This window comes from Caloenas nicobarica, chromosome Z, assembly GCF_036013445.1.
Source record: "Caloenas nicobarica isolate bCalNic1 chromosome Z, bCalNic1.hap1, whole genome shotgun sequence".
NCBI classification, from domain to species: domain Eukaryota; kingdom Metazoa; phylum Chordata; class Aves; order Columbiformes; family Columbidae; genus Caloenas; species Caloenas nicobarica.
This window is the reverse complement of record NC_088284.1, coordinates 92,289,840-92,316,574: the sequence shown is the minus strand read 5'-3', so window position 1 is coordinate 92,316,574 and position 26,735 is coordinate 92,289,840. Positions and strand designations below refer to the sequence as shown.

The 26,735-nt window shown below is 41.1% G+C and overlaps 1 protein-coding gene across 1 annotated transcript in view; it reads right to left on the bottom strand.

Moving 5' to 3' along the window:
- The window catches only part of TGFBR3 (transforming growth factor beta receptor 3), a 119,276-nt gene that overhangs the window by 84,461 nt on the left and 8,080 nt on the right, over positions 1-26,735 (bottom strand). Inside the window, exon 2 of the mRNA XM_065656064.1 lies at positions 20,786-20,961. Coding sequence (XP_065512136.1) covers positions 20,786-20,846 — 61 coding nt within the window. The 5' untranslated portion in view covers positions 20,847-20,961. The remainder of the gene's footprint in view (positions 1-20,785; positions 20,962-26,735) is intronic.

The window sequence follows — 26,735 nt, the reverse complement described above, 5'->3', positions numbered from 1 at the left end:
CCTCACTAAGTTTCATGTACATATGTGTATGGGTAAATATATATACACACACATTCTCCAAAGCTATTTCACCCATATGTTGACAAAAAATTCAGTGGAAATGAGAACAATCAGTCACACTTAAGTCACATTTGTTCCACTTCTGAACAGCATGCAGGAGACTGTTGTTTTCAACATAAAAGCTTTTCCTGAAGCGATTTCGTTTACTTTCCTCAGCATTACTAAAGCCACCACTCACAATGACAGGACATTGCAGTCATGACACAAGGTCTCTTAAAATTGCTTCTCTAATCAGCATTCCCGTAAGCCACTATTAATACCCCAGATGGAAGGCAGGACTGGGGCTACCTCCTATTTAAGTAGTGACCAAATCACATTTCAGCACTCCCCTCTCCTCCTCATCTTCACTTTGCATGTTAAGCTCCTGGAAACTGCATTTACAGCTACACTGATGTGATGAGAAGTTTGAATGTCTTGATTAATTCATTAAATGGATACACTGTGGTCTCCATTCATTTACGCATTTGGGACCCCATGGCACAGTCCTTCAGATACCATGAAGTTACTTTTGTTGAATTAACCTAATGCTTTTTTATCCAGACAGAACCATTTTTCAAGGAGATTGAAGAAGCTGCCAAATGCTTTCACCCGATCAGCTCAGTCCAAGTCAGACCTACCTCTAGCTTTCAGGGGAGAGGGAAAGTGGGGGAAAAGTTATTTAAAAAAAAAAAAAAAAAAAGCTGAAAATAAGGATCAGGAAGTTTACTTACTGTTCCAATCAAATAGATCCTAAGTAAATCTTGTACATTCTTGTAATTATCCCAGGTTACGGTTATAGCATCTTTTTATGGGACAAAATGCAAAATGTATGTTTGCAAGATGCTAGAGATCTGAAAAATATTGCACACCTCTTATTTTGCAGTTTCTTTGCACGTTCACCTTGCAAGATCCCCGTACTATCCGAAGGCCTAAAATAACTACCACACCACACACAGCTTCACTCACATAGCAGATCACCCAGTTTAATCAGTTAAAATATCACAGTATGTTCAGGCAGAAATTTACAAGGATATAGGAAGGGTCAATATTAAAAGTTAAAGTCTTCTGGACATGGTAGAAGAGGTTGCTTCTACCTAAATGCCCTGCAGTAGCTGAGCTTGGGATAAACTCTTTTTGGATCAGTATGAAACGCTGTCTTGCCCTACACTCACTGAACTTTTTCTAGCATCAAGAAGAGTGACCATTTGTCAGCTAGTAATGAGGGAAAAAAAGGGGAAAACAAACAAACAAACAAACCCACCACATGCCACACCTGAAAATTATGATCTGCAATGTGCAATCTTTTCCTTCAAAAGCAGAAGGATTTTCATTTCAGTTCAGGATTCCCATGGGGAGACCCTGGGTGGCTATACAGTAATGTAGCACCTGCATCCAGCATGTCCACACGCTGCGGCCATTTGTCCAGGACTTCCAAACATCTGGAAGCAATTCCAGACCAGTAACAGCAGCTTTAACCAAGCTCCTAGATCCCAGAAAGTCCTGAACAAACAGCCAAACTCCTGTTATTCTCTCCAGAAGCTTCCGGGCAGAAGATGACAACATGGTGGGAAAGGGCAGAGTGGACTCCCTTCTGACAGTCTTGGGCAGGCTGCTGCAGCTGGGCAACGTCTAAATCAAGAGACCAGTTACAGACATTGAATCTTAAAAACTGATAAAGGCCCACGTGGTGAAAGGTAGCTCCAAGTAGTATTAAAATATGTTGTTTCTGGGAATTGCTCGTATTTCAATCTCTGCATCCATTCTGCCCAGCTGGCTGGTGGGGTCATGCCAAAATGACCACCTGCTGCCAGGCACCTGTACTAAAGCCACCAGTCTTTCCAGCACAGAGAGATGATCAGTCATACCCACCACATACAGAGATAGAACCAGAAAGTCTGAATCATCAACATAGAATTTGAATGACAAAATTCAAATCCCTTTCCATTTATTGATTTTTATTGTGCAGGATGACTTGATACATAGTTTGTTGCCTCAAAGGAAGAGAAAGCTTTCTGTAGGAGGAAAAGCACCTCTGAAGCCATCTAATCATAAACAGCTGTATCTACGGTCTGTAACCATAAAAAGGCTTTAAAAAACAAAACCAAAAACATATTCTTAGCAACAACATACAGAGGTTGGTTTGATGGACACAATCTCTGTCCAGATCAAGTGCATGTTTTTTCTCATCTGCTGCTGCATCTATAAAACTGTCAATATTCAGACAAATAAATAGATCTGCTCTTCAAGCCAACTGCTTTTGGATTGTAGCTATGTAAAGTAGAAACTCTTTGTTTTTTCCTCCCAAAACTGGAAGAAATTGAACTTTGTCCTCTTAACACAGCTGACTCAACAGGATGAGTGGAATACAAGTGCAGAGGTCAAACGGCCTAAGAAATCCCTGTTTTGAACCTCCACACTAAAGGGCTGACCAGAAGCAACAGAAACAATACCTGAACATTAACGAGCTCGGTGCCTACACCGCACTCTGAAAACAGGCTCTGTTTAAAGTGTGACATTACATATTAAACTCAGCTGGTAAGCTAACACAGAAGTGTGAAAAAACAACCAATCAACGCTCCACTAGTCCACTGGCCATTCCAGCCCAGCTCAGTGTTGCCATCATCACAGTGAAGTTATCTCTAAGCAAGATGACCTAAACCAGAAATGCCAGGTCCACTTATAAACTTAGACAAATATTTTTCAGAGTATTTTCAAAGGGTTGAGGATCTGAGACTTTTGAAATGCTTGGACTCAGCAAAACTGATGTAGGTTTCCTAAATACATAACTATCATTTGAAAGGCAGCTTAGCACATAAGATAAATGGTTTTCACTAATGTAACTCCATGGCCCTATTTTCCCCTTTTATAATCTGTTAGCATTACTACCACTAATTTACAGGGCAAAAGAAATTTAGCAGCTGAAAAGTGAGCTTGTCCTTCGGCAAATAACTTGGTGGCTTTTCAATGAGACTTCAAAATAACCCTATTTACCTTACATAGCAGGTTCTCTTTGAACGCTTTACACAAAAAAACACCACTTAACTGTTATTTACATCTTCCTTTGAGATAGAAAAAAAAAAAAGGCATATTGTCAAACACACTTAATGGAAGAGAAAATGACGGTGGGAATAGTAATCATACAACACCTGGTCAGAGTGCACTGTCTCGTGTACACCAAATGCCCTGCCTGATCTTCTGCTCCTCTGAACATACCAGTCCAGCCACAAAACACAATACCAGCCATAAATGGGAAATGACAGATATTCACAAACTCTACTGAAACTAAAGTCTCAGAATTATTTGAGGAAGAAATTTTTTACCATGAGGGTGGTGAAACCCTGGCCCAGGTTGTCCAGAGTGTTGGTGGATGCCCCATCCCTGGAGACATTCAAGGCCAGGCTGGACGGGGCTCTGGGCAACCTGATCTGGGTGAGGATGTCCCTGCTCATGGCAGGGGGTTGGACTGGAAGAGCTTTGAAGGTCCCTTCCAACCCAAACTATTCTATGATACCATGATAATTTAAGGGAAATTGTGAGTGGGAAGATTATTTTGCATCAGTTGCCAGGAGAAGCAGGGCATGAAGGCACATGCTCCCTTCTCTTCCAGGCACCGCATCCGACCAGCTCCTTCCCAAACAGGCTGGGAGACACAGAGGACTTCCCTGGCTGACAACAGCCAAACGCATTTACAGGTGAGGAAGAAGACCTTATGCCTCCTCCTTCCTGCTCTCACGTATCAGTGATATCCATGAACTGTACAATACAGATTTGATAACAGAAATTAAGCATTATTTCCTCCAATTCTGTCCCTCACAGTCTTTGCCTTGCACTCTTTCTTTTCATAGCTTCTCACTTCTCAGTCAAACCCCATATTTACTTCCTTAAGCCTTTACAACAAAACTTAAATGACCAGAAATTTATTGGTCGTTATCCTCATCTTGTACACCCTGCTGCATTTTCAAGAACGCCTTTGCCAGTCTTTGTTTCATACCTTCTTGCATTATAATCTCTTAGAGGTCAGCATCATTTGGGCCTCAGCAAAAGGATATCCATCCTGCTTGGCTTCCAAGCATCCAAGCTCGGCTGTTTCTATCTGCATAAACACTATGTGTCCCTAGGTCATCACGGCAGAAGTCCATGTTGCAGGAAGACAATAGGCATGACATGTTTTAAACACACAAGTGTTATCTTGTTTGACCAGATACTACGTGTCCAATCACAGTGTAACCCAGCCCCATCAACCTTGTATAAAGCCAATTATAGGGGGAAAAAACCCCAATTATATGCACCAAAAAACATTTTTATAAAAACAGAAATGCCAGTCTTGAAAGACTGAAAGAGCTTTTCCACCAAAAAGCTATCTAGTTCTTTGGGTTTTTGGTCTTTACATTTTCAACAAATGTTGCTTTAACTAAATACTACCTGTGTTTGTGGTTTGCTTTTCAATGCAAAGTGATTTTCTTGGTAAGCATCTTGTAGCCGTGCTATAGCCTTCAACTCAAGAAACTTCTGTCTTTTAAGGATTATCCCTTCAACCTAAAACTGAGTTTCAGGTTCCTCCTTATGCCTAGGCACAGTAGCATTCAAAGAGAAACCTATAAGCAGTATTACAACATTAAAGAATTTTTTTTTCTTATGTCAGAAATTATTGGCAAGTTAAACTGCATTATATAGTTACCTGGTTTTTAATTAAAAGCTAATTTGGGGATTGTGTAAGAATGTCAATACTTCTTCCCTCTTCTAAACTGTGAGATTCTGTGGGAGTTCTGGTTTTCTTTTTCAGATGAGAAGCCACGGGTTTGGGTAGTCTGCTCTGTTAAAGCACAAACAGCTGAAGATCACCACCCAACCGTGCTGATTATCTCATTATATGGCCTAATTCTGTAATGTGTTTTCTTCCATGATGTGATAATTAGCTTTGCTTTTTTTTTTTTTTTAAATAAAAACTTGGAGATACCAGAATCTTTTAAGGAAACTCTGAATCATTTTGGAAGGCTGTGTGCAATAAGAGTCAAAGTAACAACCCTTCCTAGATCTTACAGTTTCGTGGCCTCCACTTCCCAAAGGAATCTGCTGTCTTTGATCTCTGCTTTTAGGAAAACAGCTCCAAAAGAATACGAGTACCAATAAACTGGAATTTTCTGGTGAGGAACAACTCAAAATACACACTCAGAAAATGAGAATTCATTCTAAATAAGCCACAAAATCCACTGAGAGTCCATGTGTTTTCCTTTCCATAGAGGATTCAAATCATGGTAATATACTTGCAGCTTAATCAAGTTAGGGCCAGCAAGTATGTATTCTGTACCACAGCCAAGTCCTGAAATCATTACCTTAAACCCAGCATACATGCTGAACACTTTAGCAGCACACACCGCCTTCAACTCCCATTGAAAGCTGCAAATTCTTGTGGGGATGCTGGGTTTTTATTATCTCACAGGGTCAAACTCTTAGTCCTTAATCAGGCAACAATCCAGATGAGGTCCATGGGAGATTTGCCAGAGAAAGGACTAAATGGAGAGTGAGAAAGGATGATTCTAAACAACTTGGGAGAAGATCTTTATACAGAACAGAGAGCATGCATATTGTACGCCTGATTCATAAGGAGTAATTTAGCTCACGCAGATGGCAGCCACATGTAAAAAGATTTGGCCGTATATATCCTATACTTGCGCCTCTTCTTCATTGAAAAGAGTAAGGCTCATAACTGAACAGGCATGATTTCCAGTATCTAAACTACAAATTTTGACAGAATGAGTCCAGTAATGAGACTTTCAAAACTGTTAAAGTAACCATAAAACAATATAAACTCAATTGTAAAATAAAACACTTACTAACTAGCACCCTTGAGGTTCTTCTCTACCCTCCACCAGAAATTAAACAAACCTCACACCAAAACAAAATCATTCTCAGCTAATAAGTAAAATTGCTGACTTAAGAAATATCTCTCAAAATTCTATCTGCAATATCAGCCAGAGCTCGTAAATGAATTACTAATGTCTTTCTTCTCATTTTCCTTGAGGTAAAGTTTTGTTTAAGGAGTTTCTTACTACATGCTACCACTCATTCATCTTCCATCTAGGAAACAATTCATGCCCTGCTCATTGCACTCCTTCTTCCCTTCCAAAATACAAGATCTTCTCCTCCTTGACTCCCTCCTGCTCACTTCCTCCTGTATTAGGCACGTGCCCTTTATTCTGTCCTACCCATTTCTCCCCATAGAGTTCTGACAAAGGCATTTGAAGAAATGCAGACATGTGGTTCTACAAGAGTTAACTGAGTCCACATTTTGTTAATGTACTGACCAGCTGCTTGTTAGCTGCAACCAAAAGGAGCATGCACATTGGCAGTGAGCTGTTAAACGCATTTTCAAAACTATTAATAAGCTGGAAACAATTCAAGCCCAGGACATGAGTACAGCGTATACTCCCAGGCGAGATTCAGATATAAAAGGAGAACTGAGATGGCCTCCACATGAAATCACAATGGCTCTTTTGCTCTAATAATGTTTTATTGACTTTTGACTTTTTTTTTTTTAATTTTTTAAAGGGAAGTTGGAGAAAGGAGTTTTAACTCAGGAAATAAGTTATTTGTGCCCAATGCTAATGTAGCCTTTATAAGGTATGTACCTTAGTATCACGGCTAACCGGAAAAACGTCTCAGGGAACCTCAAAGCCGATTCAGGTTTCACAAAAATATAAAATGCTCACATGCGCATCTAAAGTACTTCCCTTACAGAGACCCCACAGGTGCCGAAATCCATCCCCCTGCATGGCCAGGGTTCAACTCCTGTTTAAGGGCTTGTCTGAAGACGGCAAGAGCCCCCTTGACACCACAGACACAGGGACTCGCACAGGGAACCCGACTCCTGGCAACGGCGTACAATTCATTGTCCTTTCCAGTACACGAAAACTCTAGGTGCTCCTTCTCAAACAATCAAACAAAAAAGACTTTGGAAAAAAAAATGCAGGTAGATTCTGTAAAAACAAAAATATTAACTACATGTAAAAGCCTGAGGACATTCATGCTGTCAGGTGACGGCAGATTTCTTGCCACACGACTTAGCTGGAAGCGGGTACCCTGCGGAACAGGGTGGTTCCTGCCGTCCAACAAAAAGATAAACCAGCGGCCCGGCCCTACGGATGGAGCGAGCAGAGACAAACCTCACAGCGAGACTTTCAAAATGACTTGGCAGCCCTTGGAACAGCATAACTTTGTTTTCAAGTACAATCAGTAAAGGGGATAGCGTTATTTAGAAAACAGTCACAATATCCTGGAACTTACTAGATGTAAAATAACTTTGCAGTGGAGTCAGCAGTCTGTGGGGCCTCATACACGCTTTGCAAGCATTGAAACAGTCCCCCAGAAAGGGCATTAAATAAAATGAGTAATATCTCTTCCTGCTAAACATTAGAGGTACACGTAAAAGCTATCGAGTCAGCACTTGGTGGTGGCAGTTCGTACAGTAAAATCTGTTTTGTTGGAATTTATAACAATCTGAAGGTGGCCACGGATATGCATCTCACATGCCTATTTTTTTAAATTATTATTATTACTATTATTTTTGTAGAGGAAAATAACATTCAAACGACGCATTTCTATATATCCATAATTAAGGGGTAACATCAGGTTTTGATTTGGGGGAAAAAAACAAGAGCTAGGGACTGTCTTTCCAGGCTAAAGACGGATATTAAATAAATGGCATTTTAATACAAACAAAAAACAGGCAGACAAAGAACCTAACACAGGACCTGGTTAAATCACTGTAAATTGATTTTGTTTTGGTTTGGCTTTTTTTCATATTGGTTGGTAGGGTTTAAATAAGCTCAGATGTTTCAGGCTTTCACTTGCAAGCACTGTAGCACAATGCGCAGAGCGTGAAGGGTCCAGCTCAGAGTCCTGACAAGGACTGCTGCCTCTCATTTGCTTAACTATTTTAACAGGAAAAGCATGCAAGTTTCAACGTTGCATTGTACAATGGTGCTAAGTTGGCAAACCCTACTTATGGGTACAGTTACATCAGCTGCATGAACAAAAAAGTGTTTCTCTCAGCTTTTCATGTACTTTGGGTAAGGAAATGTAGCTATGCCAGTAAATCAAATCGTTTTGTTGCCATATTCTCCAGTTCTGATGGGACACGTTTTACTTGATAGTTGATGTTCAACTGTGCTGCCCGGTGAATCACAGATCAAGTTACTCAAAGTACTTGAACGATACTTCAATACTCCTGTAAGAGGAAATTCAGTTTTGATCTAGTACAAACATGAGCTACTGCAAAAATGGAGGCTCCACCACCCTGCCACCCACCTTCAAGGGTCCCTGTGTTTGCTCTAGCAACCATGAAGGTGCAGGGAAAACCAGCTGCTCTTCTAGGACTTCAAAAGCTCTCACGTAAGCACAGAGGAGCCAGGCTGAAACTGGTTCTTCCATCAGCGGATCACTGGTTAAGCTTCCATTCCCTTCAATGAAGTTAAGGCCCACTATTTTACTGATATCTCATAAGATTTGTGATAATTTACCGGCCGCAGAATGCAGAGGCAGTCTTAACATCACCCTGCAAGGGAAGTTACTTGGTTACATGTAAGCCTGACTGTATCCCTGTTTCTAAAAAGCCATCCCCTACTGATCAAGTGAAGAGTGGTACCAACATTTTCTAATGGGACGCACACCACTGAATCAACAGACGCATCCCTGAAGGTCAACACAGCCCTGACTCATAGGAAGAGAGAAATGTGGCAGCACAGCCCAGCAGCCCCACTGCTCGCAGTCCTCCCACCAGGGCCACGGGCTGGGCTGGAAAAGGACAAAATTCTTGTTGAGCACAAACGCCCTTTTCTCTGAGTAACAAGGCTACAGCGACAAATTAAACATATTCAGAAATAAAGCACGGACGCATACTCTCAATTCACCAATTCTTTAACATCCCTTAATATAATAATGATTAACAGTTTAGTCAACCACCTAGGACAGTCACCTGCAGTTTTCATTCACCATAAATGCAAAGAGAGACCCCATATATAACCCACAACACACTGTTAAGCCATTGTAAGAAAAAAAAAGTTTATATTAAAAACTTCCAATGTAACTGCAGTGTTGTATTTAAATGTTCTTTGAGATTATCCAGGAGATGGTTGTTTAAAAAGTCTGTGCCAGCTGCTCTGTGTGTATATTAGGAGCATTACAAAGGCATCAGATACTCATTAGTGATGAGATCACCCTAAGAAAACATACTAATACACATCTTGGATACAGACAGTTACAGTGAGGTAATACACAAGAGGACGAATGTACCCCAAGGAAACAGGGGAGCAGAGAGCACCAGTCATTGCAGGGCCCCATCTCATTGGCACTGCAGCCCTTGCACAGCACGTTCCCATTAAATCTCTAACTGTACCAGTCACGGCCTTTTAACAAAATAGCATAGAGGACCCAACAAGAAATGTATAGGAGGCAAAAGCAAACAAACTCACGTATCATAGATGGAGGAGGAACATCAAAAGACTTGAGACCAGGACCACTGTATTGTTACCACTTCAAGACACAAACCTTGGGATTAATTCCATTAATGAAGGAGCTGTGCTACACTGCTCTAAAATTTCTTTCATAAAATTGTCATAGAGGCATAATGTTATACAACCATATCAGGATCAGACACCTACCGACTGGTTTAGAATGGGACTAAAGGGCAGAAGATGCAACGACTTGGTGCAGAAAGTTGTGGTCCAAACAAGAACCTGTTCCAGCTGCAGGAACTTGTAGCCCGTGAAGCAGCAAACTGAATCCCCAGAGAAGAATTCCAGCAAGGGACCCCTCCCGGGAGCACTGGGACACCAGCACACAGCCTGGCACTGAGGAGCACGAGAGAAAAATCATGTCCCTTCCACTGCAGCAGAGTTTTGTTCCTTTCAAAAATTCAGTGAAAGCAACTGGAACAAGGAGACAACACAGGTATCAGAACTGAATTAACTAGTTTAGCCAACTAAAACAAAAAATGTTTATTGCTCTAATTAAATTAATTCAGTCCAGTAGGCCAAAAAGGCATTGATTCATTGCTCAGAAATGCTCCCTAATAAATCCTGATCTCACCCTACTTTTTCTTTGAGCAACCTTGTCAAATCATAGACAGATACACGAATGCTTGACCTCTAAAACCATCTTAAGTGCATTATTATTTCTCTGGAGAAAAAGAGAAGCTACATTCTAGGACTTCTCGAGGCAGGAAATAAAAAGGAGTTGTTTGTTAGCAACCTTTACTTGAAATGTCTCAGACAATTTTTTTGCTGAATACTTTAGCGTACTGCTTGTGTGTTGCTGAAACAAACAGAAGAATCAGCTGGTTCGGCTTTCACCCCATACAGGAAGATTTTAACAACACCATTAAGCAGCTCAATACTCAGACCTGTTTCATTAGAATTCTTTTCTCCTGAATCATATCAATAAAGCTGAAGTTCAGTCTGGTATTCATAAGAGCTGACTTACAGGCTTCTTGCTGCAAATGTACTTTTGAGATCCAGTAAACGTACCGGAGACCTAGAATTAAGTAACTTATGTTTTTAACATCCTTTTATTCAAAAATCAACCATCGGAGTCTTAAACACTCTTTTACTTTGGGCATGAAATTGCTTAAAAAACTGGCTTTGCTAATTTCAAAAAATAAAAGAGACTAGAGATTTCAAGAGAATTCATAAGCAACAGAACTGGGTATTTTTCATGATTGCTTTTATTTTTCTGCTATTGGCATGAAGTATTCCTTATTCTGAGCATTTTAGTTACTTTTTTTTCTTGCTATAGAAGCTATTACTAAAATCATTTAACTGGCCTTTTAATAAGAGACACTGGAGAAGCATTTGCCTAGATGTTACAGTTTAGACAACTGTAATCTTTTAAAAAACCTGAAAGAATCCTTCCTATGATGCATATTTTAGCTCTCTTCCATCTGCAATGATACATGTCATCACAGAGATCAAACATTAGCACTGAGAGAATGAATGGGAATATAGCAAACAACATGGCCACAAACACTATATCAGCAAGAAAAACAACGGCTACTGGCCTAGTTCCATAAAGCAATTGAGACAAGTAATATCCAAGGTAATGTCTGAACAGTTTTCTTGCCAATTTTCTCAAATACAGATTACTTTTTCAGCTTGAAGGCAAAAGTATCCCATAGAACAAAAAAATCACTGCTTTGAATTCATTAGTGCTATAAAAGGAAATTTTGCCAGACTGATGTAACATTTCAAAGCAAAAAACTTTTGCAAATTACACAGTTTAATACATCTCCCAAGATGAAGTCTGCCCTAATGCAAGAAACTAAAGCCACATATTAAAATTCTAACAGGTTGCTCAAGCCACACATGGGATGTAATGTAGTCCTACTTGCTGATGAAAGTTTTCTTCTAATGATGGAAGAAAAAAAGTCACATTTCACCTGGAAATCCTTTTGCCTACAGCAAAGTAAGAGTGGTCTCATATTTCCCACCCTGTTGCTTTGAGTATGATTGATTCTCAGTGATTTTTTTTTTTTTTTTTTTTCTAATAAGGGTTCGCATGGCAGGAGAAGAAAGAGAAAAGAGAAGCAGCTCCATCAGCTAAGACACTCCTCAGGACATCATAACTAATTTATGACTTGCCAAAACTTCAACCAGCTTGTTGCTTGTCTGAGATCACAAAGAACTTCTCCAATTCAGCAGCCATTAGTCTAAACACAAGCAAGGCAGGCAAAAGGTTTGACAGATCTTTAAATAAACCTTTGCTGTTTTCATACCTTCATAAAGAGGAGGTGGGGGGAGCTTTTCAAGAATTAACAAGATAACAGCAGTTCACACCAATGTGATCCAAGTATTTTAAAGCTATTAAGTGAGCCCTTCAAACAGGCCTGCGTGGAACATGGTGGGGCAGAACGCATCTGTTTTACATATCAAGGGACCAAGACTGAGAGATGAAATAGCTCGTGGCAAGATCACACGGCAAGTCACTAATCCAGAAACAAGCCTTTCATCTTCCAGTCCAAAGCCGAGGCTCACGGGTGAGCCCTATGCGTTTAATACACCTATGGCCATCATGCCACAGGGACTCCCCAGAAGAACTGGTCCAGCCGGGGGCCCAGCCATCGCTGTGCTCTTCTGCAGCAGTCCCTGCTCGTGGCCGAGGACAGGCCACAGCCAAGCACAACCACTCCGACGGCCTGCAACTCGCTCCACCCTCTCCCAAGGGTCCTTCAGAGTCAGGCATTTACATCTCGTCACCACGCAGGACGGTGTCACGCACGCTGAGTCCCGCAGGGCGGCTGCGTGTTGGCTGCGTGATGGGGCCACGTCGGTCAGCGGGCACCAGACCCCACCGGGGTGGAGCGGGCAGCACATCTGCCCAGCTGTGCCCTGAGCCGTGCGCAGGTTTTATGCTTCAGAGCAGACGTTTCCCAAGAGTAACCAGGAATCGTCCACTTGGACTAAACCCACACGCCCCAATATTTACAGCACGTTGTATAAGTATCTCAACTCCTACAGCAATCCCAAACGTGCACACTGAACTATGTTAAGCTACTTCAGCAATAGCTACATTTTCAAATTACCTTTTCGCCTTTACTCACTTTCATACCATTGCTGAGGCCTAAGGAACCGCCATGACACCGTGATGCTAAGTGGCCATTTACTCTGAGTTTTACGCATTAACAAAAGGCGCACAATCTTGTGAAGGGAAAAAAATGTCAGCTTAGGAGTTTCAATCAAAATATCTTGATGAGAATCTTTAGTAGGGCATATGTTTAACTGCTCCACTTAAATGGAAATTAATAAAAGAACATTTTATTTATTCCAAAATAAATTGTATCAACCATTCTTTCTAGATACAAGGCAAATTTGGTGATCTAGGAGGTGAAGAAAAAGAAAAGAGGACAAGAGGTGAAGACAACAACAAAAAGAATTCTTCACCCACTCTTGGCTCCACTTAAGTAAATTTGTCAAAAATTTAAAATTAAATTTCACCTGCTGAACAGGTGAAAGAACAACAAATCTTAGAAATGTTTCCATTGTTCAACGCTGAATTCCTTTGTTTGTTATTTCTTCTATGCACTGCTTCCAATAATGACAGTAATGACATTTTCAGTTTAGCTCTTTACATTCCTGATAGGTAAAATCCCATTTTTATTAACTGCCTATTAGTAAGTCTCTCAGTGTAGCAGCTGCCAAATAAGGGAACAATAGCTCCATCTTTTCGAAAGTACACTTAAAAATATGGAGAAAAGCACACTGTGCTTGAAGCAGCTGCACTTTATGGAATTATTTAAAAACTTTGCTTCTGTCACTTGGGGTCAAATTTTATCCTTGGTAAAATTCCATTGACTTAAAACAAGTTTACACCAAAGAAACATGGCACAGAGTCTTTCTGCTAAATATATTTTTTTTCACTCCAAATTAATCTCACCTACGACTTACAGCCTGAGGGACGTCAGTTCTTTTTACTGTCATTAGCTACAGAGGATGAAATTATTTCTCTTCTTTGAAAAGGAATATATCTGGTCTCTATATTCTCTCTACACTATAACATAACCAGTAGTAAAACAGTGTTGATTCGTGCAAATATGTTTCAGTGGAAAAAGCTTATAAAAGAAAAAGACTTGCAGAAACTGAATACATTTTTCACATGAAAGTAACAACTGTTTTTGTAATAGCAGATGCTCCATTTCTTGTTGAGACACCCCAGGATGACATTCGGGAATGCTGGGTTTGGAGTGCTACAGCCCTTGGAGCTTAATTCTTCCTGCGGCAACAGATAAAACTGTGCTGTTTGATGCTTGCACATCCCCTGCTTAGTTCAAATGACAGAATTTATTTTATTTTGCAGCAAAAGAAACAAGCAAGCACAAAATAAAGTCATTATTCTGTAGGGGCAAAGTAGGCAGGTTCAACATATCAACAGCTGAGGTCAGTTTGATGGGAGAATAATTTTAAAACAGAAAAAAATTGAAGGGTAAATACGTATTAGTTAAGAGACAATTTCTTAGGTATGTCCCAGAGTACCTACCACTTTCCTCTGTAGACCCTTGAGATCTGAAAACTTCTGTACTTCTCCTTGACATTAGACAAGACAAAAATGCCATCTTTAGTTAACTAAATAAGGCCTTTTCACTTTTTTATTAGAGACATCAAGGGTTTGTGTTGTTTTTAAGATAGATGACAAACACAGAAGCTAAAAAAGAGTTAATACGGGCCTACAGTACAGAGAGGATATTAAAAGATCCACAAGCAAAATCCCAAATCCCAATTCCCTTCAGAAAACAAAAGAATTATTTTTAGCACAGTATTTATAAAATAATTATGTGATGCTTAGGACTTGTTAAAGATAAGGTTCTCTTTAAAAAAAGCTTCAACAAATTTCCTTAGAAAGACAAGGATTAATGCCACTCACCATTCCATGCCATAAAATTTTCCACAAAATGACTTTTCATCACTCGAGTACTTCCCTCCAGAGACACTCAGCAATGCTACCATTTGCCTGCATCTATACTATTCAAGTACTGCATCATGGGCTTGATATTTCTGAGAATCCCTTTGGCATCGTCCAGAGTCAGTTTTAATCACAGAACCAGACTTTCACATTTACTGATAAAAGCTCTGGTTCAGCAAAGCACTTAGATACACACTCCATTGTTTTGCTGAATCAGGACCCACAACCCCACATCCTACTGCTCCACGTGGGTGCAGAACTCTGCCGAATTTCGACTGTTTTTAGCTTCAGAGCCTTGCTGATACAGGAAAAATTCGGTCTGCTGAGTTCAAGCCATTCCAAGTCTGTAATAGAATTACCGCTTCTAAAATACATAACCTTTCTCTGTATCCTGACACTCAAAGCTCTTCAGGTTTTTTGTGTGGTTTTGGAAGATAAAAATACTATTTAATGCATAAACCACACAGAAATGGCACAGTATCTAACTCAGCTGAGCTGGTTGAGAGACAGACAGAAGACCAGACTAAAAACCTAATTTACACAGGAATAGATCACCGAACAGCAGCACTGAAGAAACATTAATTCAGAGGACCTACAGATTTAGTCTACCTTCCCAGTTACTGTTTGAAAGGTATTACTTTTTTTTTTGCAAAATTAAGATTAACATAATTTTTTATGCATATTTTGGCTTCTCAAAGTAATCTCACTAAGCTCACTGACATGAAGTTCAGAATTCATCATTTGCTTCCCTATCAGATGAACATCTGACATTAAGATGCTTCAAATCACAATCAGGATGTTGAAAGGATAAAAAAAATTAGAACAATTTCATCCTTTAAAAGCTAGTCAGGGGCTCCAAATCAGTATTTCTCAGAACGGGGAGCACGATGGGCTCTCACGGGAAGAGCACAGCGGTCCCCTCGCAGTGCCTCTTCTCTCTGGCGACCAATGATACGACTCGAGGGAATGTCAGGAAGATGTGCCGGGGAGGTTCAGGTTGGACATTAGGAAAAGTTCTTCACCCAGAGGGTGGTGGACACTGGAACAGGCTCCCCAGGGAGGTGTCACAGCCCCAAGCCTGACAGTGCTCAAGAGACTGGGCAACGTCCTCAGACACATGGTGTGAACTGTGGGGTTGTCCTGTGCAGGGACAGGAGCTGGACTCGATGATCCCTGTGGGTCCCTCCCAACTCCGGCCAGTCTATGATTCCACGGCTCCCAGCCCCTCCAGCCGAACGTTCCCACCCCACGCCCGGCAGCGGCACAGGCACCGGACACGCAGGACACGGCACACGCAGGACACGGCACACGCAGGACACGGCACACGCAGGACACGGCACACGCAGGACACGGCACACGCAGGACACGGCACACGCAGGACACGGCACACGCAGGACACGGCACACGCAGGACACGGCACACGCAGGACACGGCACACGCAGGACACGGCACACGCAGGACACGGCACACGCAGGACACGGCACACGCAGGACACGGCACACGCAGGACACGGCACACGCAGGACACGGCACACGCAGGACACGGCACACGCAGGACACGGCACTCGGACCTGCCCTCTGCTCATCTCACTCTTCTCTGAGCCTGCAAGTCTTTAAATGTGCTGAGTACTCGTTAATCTCATCCTCCGAAAGATTGACTATCCAGACCATAAAGGGACAGGGCTGGGTGGTTTTTCAGGGGAGGTAGAAGTTGGCTGATTATGAGAAAGAACTGAAGGAAAAGGGAGGTGGAGAGTGAAATCTCTGTCCATTCAAAAGTTGCAACCAGTCTGTGCTTTACTTCAGTCCTAATAATTCAAGAGCCAACGTCTGTCCCCTGGTTCTCAACCTCTAACCGCAATTTAAACAAACAAAACCCCCCACACCTCTGGCAACAAATATTTTGAGGAAAAATAAAACTCACATCTTAATTACATCTGGGAAATACTCAGCAAACACTGTTTAAAACGGAAGGAAATTTGTGTGACTCCTGGCTTGCTTTTTTTTTTTCCCCCAGATCACATCCTTCACCTTCCAGTTGAAGGACTTTCTATTATACTTTGAAGGATCCTATATTGCTTTTGAAAACACAGTGTTCAAGGTTTGGGGAAGTTCCTCTTTAAAAAAAAAAAAAAAAAAGAGGTCATTAAAAGGCCTGTTTTTTCCTGTTGTTGCGCTTATTAACATGGCACCCATCACCACCATATCTGTGAGGCACAGATCCAAAAGACACATAGTTTACAAGCCTTATTGAAAATGAAGTACACATGCTATGAACAACGTAAGATTACTTATAAGAAGGAGAGGAAAGAAAGGGGCGAGGAGAGGAGCGAGGATAACAATACAGCAGAGAACCCGGGAATAAAGACCTGTTGAAAGAAAACGACAGAGACAGACTCTATATGAGGAGACAAACCAGTACGCTCGGCATTACAGAAAATGGGTAAATTCGTCAATATATCCAATTCTTACAGTCCTTCCATCAGCCTGACCACAACCCTGAATCTCTGTCACAAGGAGAGAGGTGTCTACAAGGCAAGCACAGGCAACACCAGATGTGAGGAGGGTTGAGGGCAAGAGGACATGGCTGCATGGGCAAATCTGGTTGGTATCGGATGCCACAGCTGTGCTTTGTTGGCAGCAGGAATGATCTGCAGCACCAGAGGATCTACCCCAGGAGGCTGGAATGAGAGCCTTGGCCCCTGCAGATCCACAGGCTGTATCACCATTCCATCTTCTTTCCAGCCGAATAGTACAGCAGGAAAGAAAAAGGAAAAAAAAATAAGTTTAATTTTTAAAAAAATCTTTCCCATTCCTTCATGGAAGAACATATCTTGAAGGTTTGGCCCTGAGGCACGTGTTTTAGCTGTCCTCTAAAATATTTTATCAAGACATACATCATGCACCCAACTGCACACATTTGCCAGCAAGTAAAATAAATAAGTTTCAGCCTTTGATTTAAGCCACATTAGGACAGAATATTTTTGCTCCTGAGACTACAAAGCCAGACTTGCTTATGAGGTTATCCAAGGCTGTAGCGTGTGCAGTTCTAAGTGTTTGTGTGGAGTTCCTACTGCAGGTTGCCAGACCTTGGTTTAAGCCCATTTCAAAAACATAATTCCTCCAGACGAGCAGGTAGTTTGCCAGCAATTCCCTCCATCCTGCTTTGGACTTTCCACGGCGAAGAAAAATCTCACAGTAATCAAGGTTTTCTTTGCAGTCCTTTTCTGTACAATTGAAGCTGTATAAATATGAGCTGAAAAGAAATCTGTGTACAAGCTAAATCAGATTCAGATAAGCATTTGGCTACATACATCCAGGCAATATGAGGAGGTACAGAAATAGACAAATATTCTTTGAACATTTATACAGACCATTTTCAATGCAACGTTAGTGAAGTGTATTCTTTAAGCTATTGGCATGAAAAACATGTGGCTGGGGTTTGAATATGCATCTCTGTGTATGTCATCTAACTCAGAGGGTTTTGAGATATATTTAACACATTAATACCATAAAAAGCAAGAATGGAAAGAAAAACAAAGCAGGTTCTGTCTAGAAGACCACCTGTACCTGAAAAGATAACAATGATGAAGATATTGAAAAGTCAGCAACAAAACTCAGACCAATTCTAGCAATGTCAGTGCAGCATTGGCCAACAAAAGAAACGTGTGCTCCCCTGCAGCAGCCTCCCCACTTGAGAAACAAAGAGTAAGCTGGAAAAACGCTCAATATATAAAATGCATCACCCTAGGGAGGTGGCATGCTGCCCCCTGCCTCCCCCCAGGCTTCACCACAGGCACGCAGGGATTTTATTTATACTTCTGAGTTTTATTTGTACTGGTATGTTAATGGTTCAAACCTGAAGTAGTGCAGGTTCTGTACATGTGCAGTTAAGAGCCAAGCCTGCAGTACTGTGGCCATAATGCTGACAGCTGCTCATAGGCATCTGCCACAGCTTTTTCCACACACGACTGGAACAAGATGCTTGCTCCCACCCGTATTTCACCTATAGCCACAAACCCCCTGCATTTAAAGCATAATTGTTTGGGTTAACAGGCCTTGGTGACTACTAACAGAAAAACGTGGCAAAAGTTCTACGTAAAGAGCCTTCAGAGAGCTGCCCTTCCTCAGTTGTAACTACAGCTGCCCAAGATCTCTCTCCTCCTTCCAAAGTCCATCAGTTCTTTATTGCTCGTGATACTCTGTAAAGGACATTAATTACTTGTTCTCATTAAGAATATATTGCAAAAATAAAAAGGAAGAAACCCAAACCCCACAGGGCAGGCACAGCTAGAAACAAGAATGATTAGTGCTTCCTTACCTCCCCCAACAAACTGCAGCCCTTTCTACTCCCCTCAGCTATCTTCTTCCCATGCAGATAGTGGGAAGAATCAGTCTCCAAGAAAGAAATAACTTTGAAGCTAGGCCTGCTCTGAGCTGGGGGCTGGACTAGACTTCCAGAGGTCCCTTTCAGCCAAAACCATTCTGTGACTCTACTTACGAATAAGCATCTGGTCAAATCCAAGGCCATAGAACTTTATAAGAGTTTGTTTCAAGAATAGCTGCCAGAGGAAAAAACAGAATTGAAGAGTAAAACCAAAAACAATACAGTAAACTTTGCAACGGAGGTTGGGCTGAGGTTTCTGAACACTGAATAACTTTCTAATAGTAGCACGACATTTGAATAACACTTCTAAATTAGCGGCTTTTAATTAAAGCTGGCAGTAAGAGATGAGCTGATTCCTTTGGCAAGCAATTTCCTCTGCAGCAAAATGGAACTGTGGTTGTGATCAATTAAAACAGTTTGTATTTTCTACACTGGCACTTTCTTTTAAAGTAGATTTTTATGCATCTATAACGATTCAGATTTGCTCCAAGTAAATGCTCTTCTCAGCCAAGACCAGCGTTATATCCTCAGCTCAAGCTGCAGACACACACAGACACGCCCTGTACTGCTGAAAGTTCATCTGTGATGAGGCTATTGCAAAATCTTAGCATCACATACTATTAAATAATCAAAGTTACTAATGCTGGATGGACTCCTTCAGGAGGTCGACCCCAGAGAAAGTCCCACAAGGCTTGAGGGCTTGAAACAACATAATTTTCCATGCCGACGATGAAAGGAAGCCAAGTTGTAACACATTTAATTGCTTGGCCCTGTCTCTTCCAAAGCCCCTCATCTTTTCCACAGTGAGGACATCTCATTTAAGCAAGCCATCTGTCCACTGTCCACTTTTCCCACTACCTCATTTTCACTGACTGTATATCCCCTTGGCCTCTTCTCCAACGACCCACACCGTGTGCAAGCTGGACACATGAGAAGAGGCTTCCCCCCCTTGCAGCCGCAGGAAGAACTTCGACAAACAAACATACTGAGAAGAATCACTTCAGCACTTGAGGAAACTACAATACAAGCTAGGTACTTGAACTCTACAGCTCTTTCCTTTCTCTGTCACAAGATACCGCAACACAGTTTCAAAAATCTCTGTCTAGGACAACACATGGGACAGGAACAATCCCCATAAATGGCACTGCATCTTCCTAATCTCTGAGACCTCCAGGAATGCTGAGAACTGTTATTAAAAGGTCTTTGCCATCGTAACTGACAGTTAACTTTAGAACAGATTAGACAACTGCAAGGAATGACCAAGGTGAGGTTTATCCCAATAGAGCAGGAAGGTTGGAAGGACTCGGTGTCCTATTACAAACCTTCCTGGGATTTTGTCTGAAATTAATTTTTATGAACTAAAGTAATCAGGACTTAATTCCAGATTACGGACCTTGAAGGCAACACTGAGCCGAGCTGGTACAGCCCTTCAGCCCAGCTCTGCGGAGAGACCCCAGCCCGGCCTCCCCAGCACAACCCTGCACCCAGACAATAAATCCAGGCTCCGGACACAGCTGACAGTTCGACCTCAGCATTGCGCTGGCAGAGCTACTCTGCTCCCACTCCCAAGAGCCTCCATAGTAACCTTCCCCCTTATCATGGATTTGCACCATGCAATTCCCCTTTTTGACAATAAATAAATAAATTACAAAAACAATTTACGTTACTACTGCAGTTCTTTAATGGTTTTAAGAGGGAATATAAGTGCAAGACAACACTCTTATAGAACCAGCATTGTTTCTCCTATCGCCATATACCAGTTATGATCACAATAGTTTGATATAAAATTTAGATGTAAATATAAGCTTTAGCTGACCTACATTCTTCCAGCATGAAACGGTATTTTTGATCAATAATTCTGAATATATACAATAAGATACACCGAATGCATGATTTACATAATGCCACCTACCTGCAGCAGCAAAGCACAAAATCATCAAAGCAAATACTGAAGTCACACAGCTTGAAGACATTTTTGCAAACGTTGTATCTTCTCAAATCAACTCCCTTTGTAGCTCTTCATGTAGATTTACTTCGTTTGAAATTTGTGGTATGTTTCAAAAACAAATCTTCCAGACTTTTAATTGCCTACAGAAATAAGTAAAAAATACATTTTAAGACAAATATAACTTACAGAAATGTTACTATATATTTTAAAATATCTCCCCTATAACAAAAGAAACAGAATTATTTCCTAAAGGACTACTAGAGGAGCGCATTTGATATTGCCAGATGCCCTACATACTGATATCTTAGCACTCTTCCCCCCTGTATTTCAGCGCTTCTCTGCAGCTGTTGCTCTTTCATATTATATATTGTGCAATTTGTGATCTACTTGAAGTGAAATCCCAGAGTCCTTTTTGTCAACTAATTCTGAAGTCCTGCTGAAGCGTGCCAATGGTACTCGTGGCCTCAGACATGTTTATTTTAAGGATTCAGACTTTCTCTGGGACATATAAACATTTGTTTTGTTTATTTATCTGCTGCTACCTTTATTATACAACAGAGAAATGTTTCACATGCTTTAGCTGGTTTACGGGTAACATGATAAATTTAACTCATCATTTCTCAGTATCACAAATGCTGAAAAGTTTTCAAGGCCACTTGACACTAAATATAAATATAAAGCTGTTCAGAATCTTTATTTTAAGAGATTTCAAGACGCATTATACTAGGTCAGTAAAACATCTTAAACGTGGTAGACAAATAAATGACGATACAGCTGACGCCTGCTAGCATTAAAAACACTGAAAATTCTGACCCTAGAATGCACACTGCAGATTTTCGAGGGGAAACGCTTACTAGATGTGCAATATCCTCATCCTCCCCACTCCCCTTTTTTTCTTTCCCCAATCATTCTAGACATCTAGATGACTGAGAATAGATATTACAGACCAAGCAGGTAAGGAACCAGAATGCTAGTATCATTCAATTAAAAAAAAAAAAAAAATTAAAAATCTTATCTCCTTTACTTCACTATGGGCCTTCAGGAGCAGCAGATGACAGAGGGCACCCCAGCAACCATGAACACCCACCACAAAGCAATGTGAGCAACTACAAACCACCATCACGTGGCTAAGTGATGGCAAAATGTTGAGTCAGGACCAAAGTCTACGCCACAATAACACGAATACCATTTAAACGGTTCTTGCTGACATCAAAATGGAATGAAGTACCAAGTCAGACAAAAGGCTGGGTCTGCTACACAGCGTGTGTCATGCTGTGCACGATCAAAAGTCCGCACAAGGAAAAACACGCACCGAGACCAGCCAATAGGTACGAAGAAAGCACCAGAAACTCCTGTGCAGAAACGTTAGGCGAGACTACAGCACTACCACTCAACACGACTGAGGCAACAAGATACTGCAATGAATTTCTGTCATTAATAGCAAGACAAACAACACAGCCTCATAAAGCAGCAACAGTCCAACCTAAAACTCCGAGCAAGCATGATTGACCTAAAGATTTCTTCCATGACATTTCATAGAAGATGGGTTCACATTCAAGAAAAAAAAATTCTGGAGGAGGACGAACACACACACACACACAAAATCAATGCTAGAGACAGCTCAAAACAGGAAAACCTCAGAAAACGACGGCTTCCTTGGGCAATTCACATGGCTTGTAAAAATTACTCATCCTGAACCTACTGGCAGCATTCAATGAGTTCCTAGATATCTGTCATCTCCCCCTAGAGCGTAAGGGTATATAGCTAAACCATCAAATCCACGAGGAATACTGAACTTCGTGGTAAATGAAGGCCAACCTTTATTTAACAGAAATAATAAATTGTTGACAAGAATGTTGGACAATCCTTTAACACAGAAGTTTTTGAAGAAGAAAATCCAAACCAAACAGGTTTAATGCCAAAACAGCAAGCCATAAGGAATTTATGACAGATATTGACCATCATTTGGGAAGTCAAGTGTAAGCTGGAATAATTTGTTGCTCTTTCTCTAGATGAAAAGAAACCTAATACTCAGTGAGAGTATTTGATTGCTAACTCAAATCTTAAATGCTGTCATAAAGAAAAAAGATCAAATACAGCAAATCAGGAGGTTTCCAGCCAGTGTTAGCTATAAAAGACCATCATAATGTCCTACAAGATGTCATATGTGCAAACAGGCAACAAATGAGCATTCTGGAACTTGAGTTACTGACGTATAACCATTTCATCAACAACAATGAACAAAAGAGAAACCAGAAAAAGAGCAACTCCAGTGCATACATTCAGTAGTATACTCAGCAGAAAAACACAAGACACTACCTAGATCATTCTTCCATCAGTACAAATCTCTCATTCGTCAGTGACATGTTTTTAAGGCACACAGTTGTGCAGAAATAGGGAGCACAGGGAAAGAACTGGAGAGAAAGCGATGCTGCTGAGAGCTGCTGAGCATCCCATTCTGTGCTGACCATCAAAGTACGTTAAAAGGCCAAGTTTCAATTTGACTTTGATTTGGGAAAAAATTATTTAAAAGGGAGAGAGAATACATATACATTTCCTTCTGTACATAAAACCAAAACAGTGATTTGATTCCTACTGCAACCAGTAACATTCACAAGGTATAACTCGGAGCAGGCAGTATCTGATCAAAAAACCCCAGGCTTCTACTCCAATTCCGCCAGGTCGTGAAGGGTGAATAATAGAGACTTGCATTAAAATTAGGAAGAGCTGTCTAGAGAGAGGGCTCACTTGCTTGAAGATTTGCATTCACAAGCTTAAAAAGGAGGGGAAATTTCAAACCTTGAAAAACAATGTGAAAAAGTGACCAACTGACAGCAAGAGTCATCAATTTAGGATGGGGAACATCCAAATTACCAGCTACACAGCAGCAATTCAAGTCAAAAAGCACAGGTGAAAACGCTACTAATAACTCACTTAAGAATAAACCTACTAAGCAGGCAATTTGTCAGTATTTTGGAAACGTGATCATCCTCATCTATGACGGAAGTCAGCTACGAAGCTGCTATTATCTGACCATCTGGCAGTTAAGTGCCAAAGAGAAATGAATAAGAAAGTACGTGAGAAAAATTCATCTGTGGTGCAGAACATGCCAGATTTTGCTTTAGTGTGAAACCTGCTGTCACTAGAGATACACGTGAAACCTGCAAACTAGGAAAATTTGAGGCAGTCCACAGAATAGGGGGACACATTTCCTTTGAAATAAATAGTTTAGATTCCGGACAGCTTTCTTTTCTTTATCCAAGAAGTAAGCACAACTGCTAGTCAATTTGAAATTCAAAAGAAATTTCCGACAAAATCATCTTTTCCTTTGGGGTATATCTGGGTAGCTATTTTTGTAACTGAGGTCACGAAAGGGCATATTAAAAGTATAACCGAAAAATCCCAACAAGGAAGAGGAAGAAAAGATGACATGAGAGCTTTGGATTTACTAAACATGCTGTTTTCATGCCAATGCTTTTTACTACCACAAGCTGCAGGAGAGGCCGGGAGAAGAGGAGATCTGCAGCCAGAGCCGCTGCAGCCCCTGACCGAGAGGCACAGCCTGCTGGGTCGCTCGCGCTGATGTCTGCTGTTGTAAAGTCCACTAGTCCCGACAAAAGCGAGAGCCTGAAAAGCAAAAAAGAACCTATTTCATTGAGAAATATCGTTCTGCAGATGCAATCAGGAATGAGTGCTACTGGGAACGCCAGGAAGAATCTTACTACTACTAGATTTTCAAACACATTTTAAAGGAGGGAAACACATTTTGAAGTAGGCGAGGGCAAGAACAGGAGGAAGTACGAGGTTTTATTTTCATTTGGTTTACAGTAGGAGCCTCTAATGTCTGTGAGAAATTTAATGCATAAAGCCTAGCCAGAAACCAGTAAAAATACGATGCTTTTGGAGGACACCAGGACAGGCTGACCGGCCTGTGAGTGTGGCCAGCCACAGGAGGACAGATCTCATTGCTACTCAGAGCTAGAGGACAACAATCGCTCAATGGTATTTAAAAAAAATCTGACTTTTGTTAGAGCCAGCAGAAGTAAGCACAAAATACAAATCACTTCAGTACGCTACTGTTATCTCTCTGCCTTTCATTAAGTGAAATATTTTTTCTTTGTAAAAATCTGCTACTTGTCTTTCTGAGAATTCCAGTCTTTTGTGGAATTTTGAAGCTGTCCTTTGAACCAAAAAGTCACTTTTAATACTACAACATGACCAAAGACTTCAGAAGTTGGAAGCATGCTGCTTTCTCTTAAAAAAACACTTTTCCACTAAGGATTTCCCAGCCCTCACCAACAGAAGCCACCAGGACATAAGGCTCTGTGGTCTATGGATGGCTTGCTACTAAGAAACACTCTGCGCTGTTCTGCCACCAGCAGAAGGGTATCCACCCATCCATCCATCCATCCATCCCCATGCCTGCTTACCAGTCTCCAAAAAGGGGACAGGACTCTGCCCTAAAGTGAAGAACTACTAACGAAAATGACCGAGTGTAAGCCCTAGGATTAAGCTCTGTCTTCAGAACATTTGAGCACCTTTCCACTCAGCCTGTTTCTGTACTCCCAGCAAAATACTTATTACATGTTGCCCTCCTTGCGATCAGTGGTCTCCTTAACTTTAATTTTTACCCACTTTTCTTCCCCGGTAAATTTATTTTTGCCTACAAACAAAGCTTCTCTACACAGTCCACCCTAGCAATATATTATATATGCCTGCAGGTGGCCACAGCCACAGATTTGGGGATGTTTCTGTTTCCTATTAAAGGCTTCTATAGCATTGGCATTTGTCACATTTATTGCTGAATTGGTTTCTTATTGCTTTATTCTCCGCTTTTATTTCTGTTCCCTTAAGCCTTTTCCCCGATAGTCACCATCTGTTTCTTTAATCAGTACATACCTTCCCCATACAAGTTCTTCCCTTGCCCTGACTCCATCCTCCTCGTTGTCTAACCTTTTCCTTTACTGCCTGAAGAATAACTTCCACTTCCTCTCCTCCTTATCTGGTACTTCCCTCCTCTTTCCACGCACGGTGCCAGAGGTTGCACAGCTCTCCACAACTCTTCTAACAAACACTTCTCTACCAAAGCGAGCCAAAAATCCTCCCCCTCGAAGTCTCATCACAAGTCCCACCGAAGTGAACGGGGACACTTGAGCAAAGCCAGCAGGATCTGTCCCTCTGTGTTGTTTTGCCATGGCAACGTGAACCCAAGTTTCTGGGCCATCCAAGAAGGCCTTCACGGCCAAAGCTTTTTCACTTTTTGTTTGTTTGTTTTATGCATGGCAACCACTTAACTTATTTAACCAGTTTTTCTCCCATTTGTCCATGTTGGTTCCCTGTGCAAATGCAATGAATATAAGCATTCCACGCCTAAGTAAAAAAGGCAATCATTTGTAATCAAGCATACCCAAGCTCAATTAAAAAAAAGTCACAAATGGTTAACTACACAAGCAGTTCTATAAACTTAGGAATAGAACAGGTTTTGAAAGAGTTTTTTTATAACCCTACTACTAAATATGCATTTTAGCAGATTTTTTATTAGATTACATTTATCCTCTGTCAATTCTATGTGATTTGCACATGTACAGGTTGGAAAGCTGACTAATAAGCTTAGCAGATATTAATGTGGAATTGAAAATTTGTATGCGGGTCACTTATCCATGAACTATTAAGGGGACAGATTCTGTTTTAGAAACAACAAAGTGGTTTCGTTTTCAGGGAATATATGAATAGTAATAAAACTAAAAATCCTGACATATCAAAAGCCCAGGGATAAAGCAACTCTGATGTCCTGTGGTTCACATGCTGCTGTGCTTGTAACGGGACATTTCAACAAGTCACAGTTAAAGGCTATGGGAACTGGACAAGTGCCAAGGGAAGATGTTTCATGCCATTTAGCAATTGTGCCCCCCTA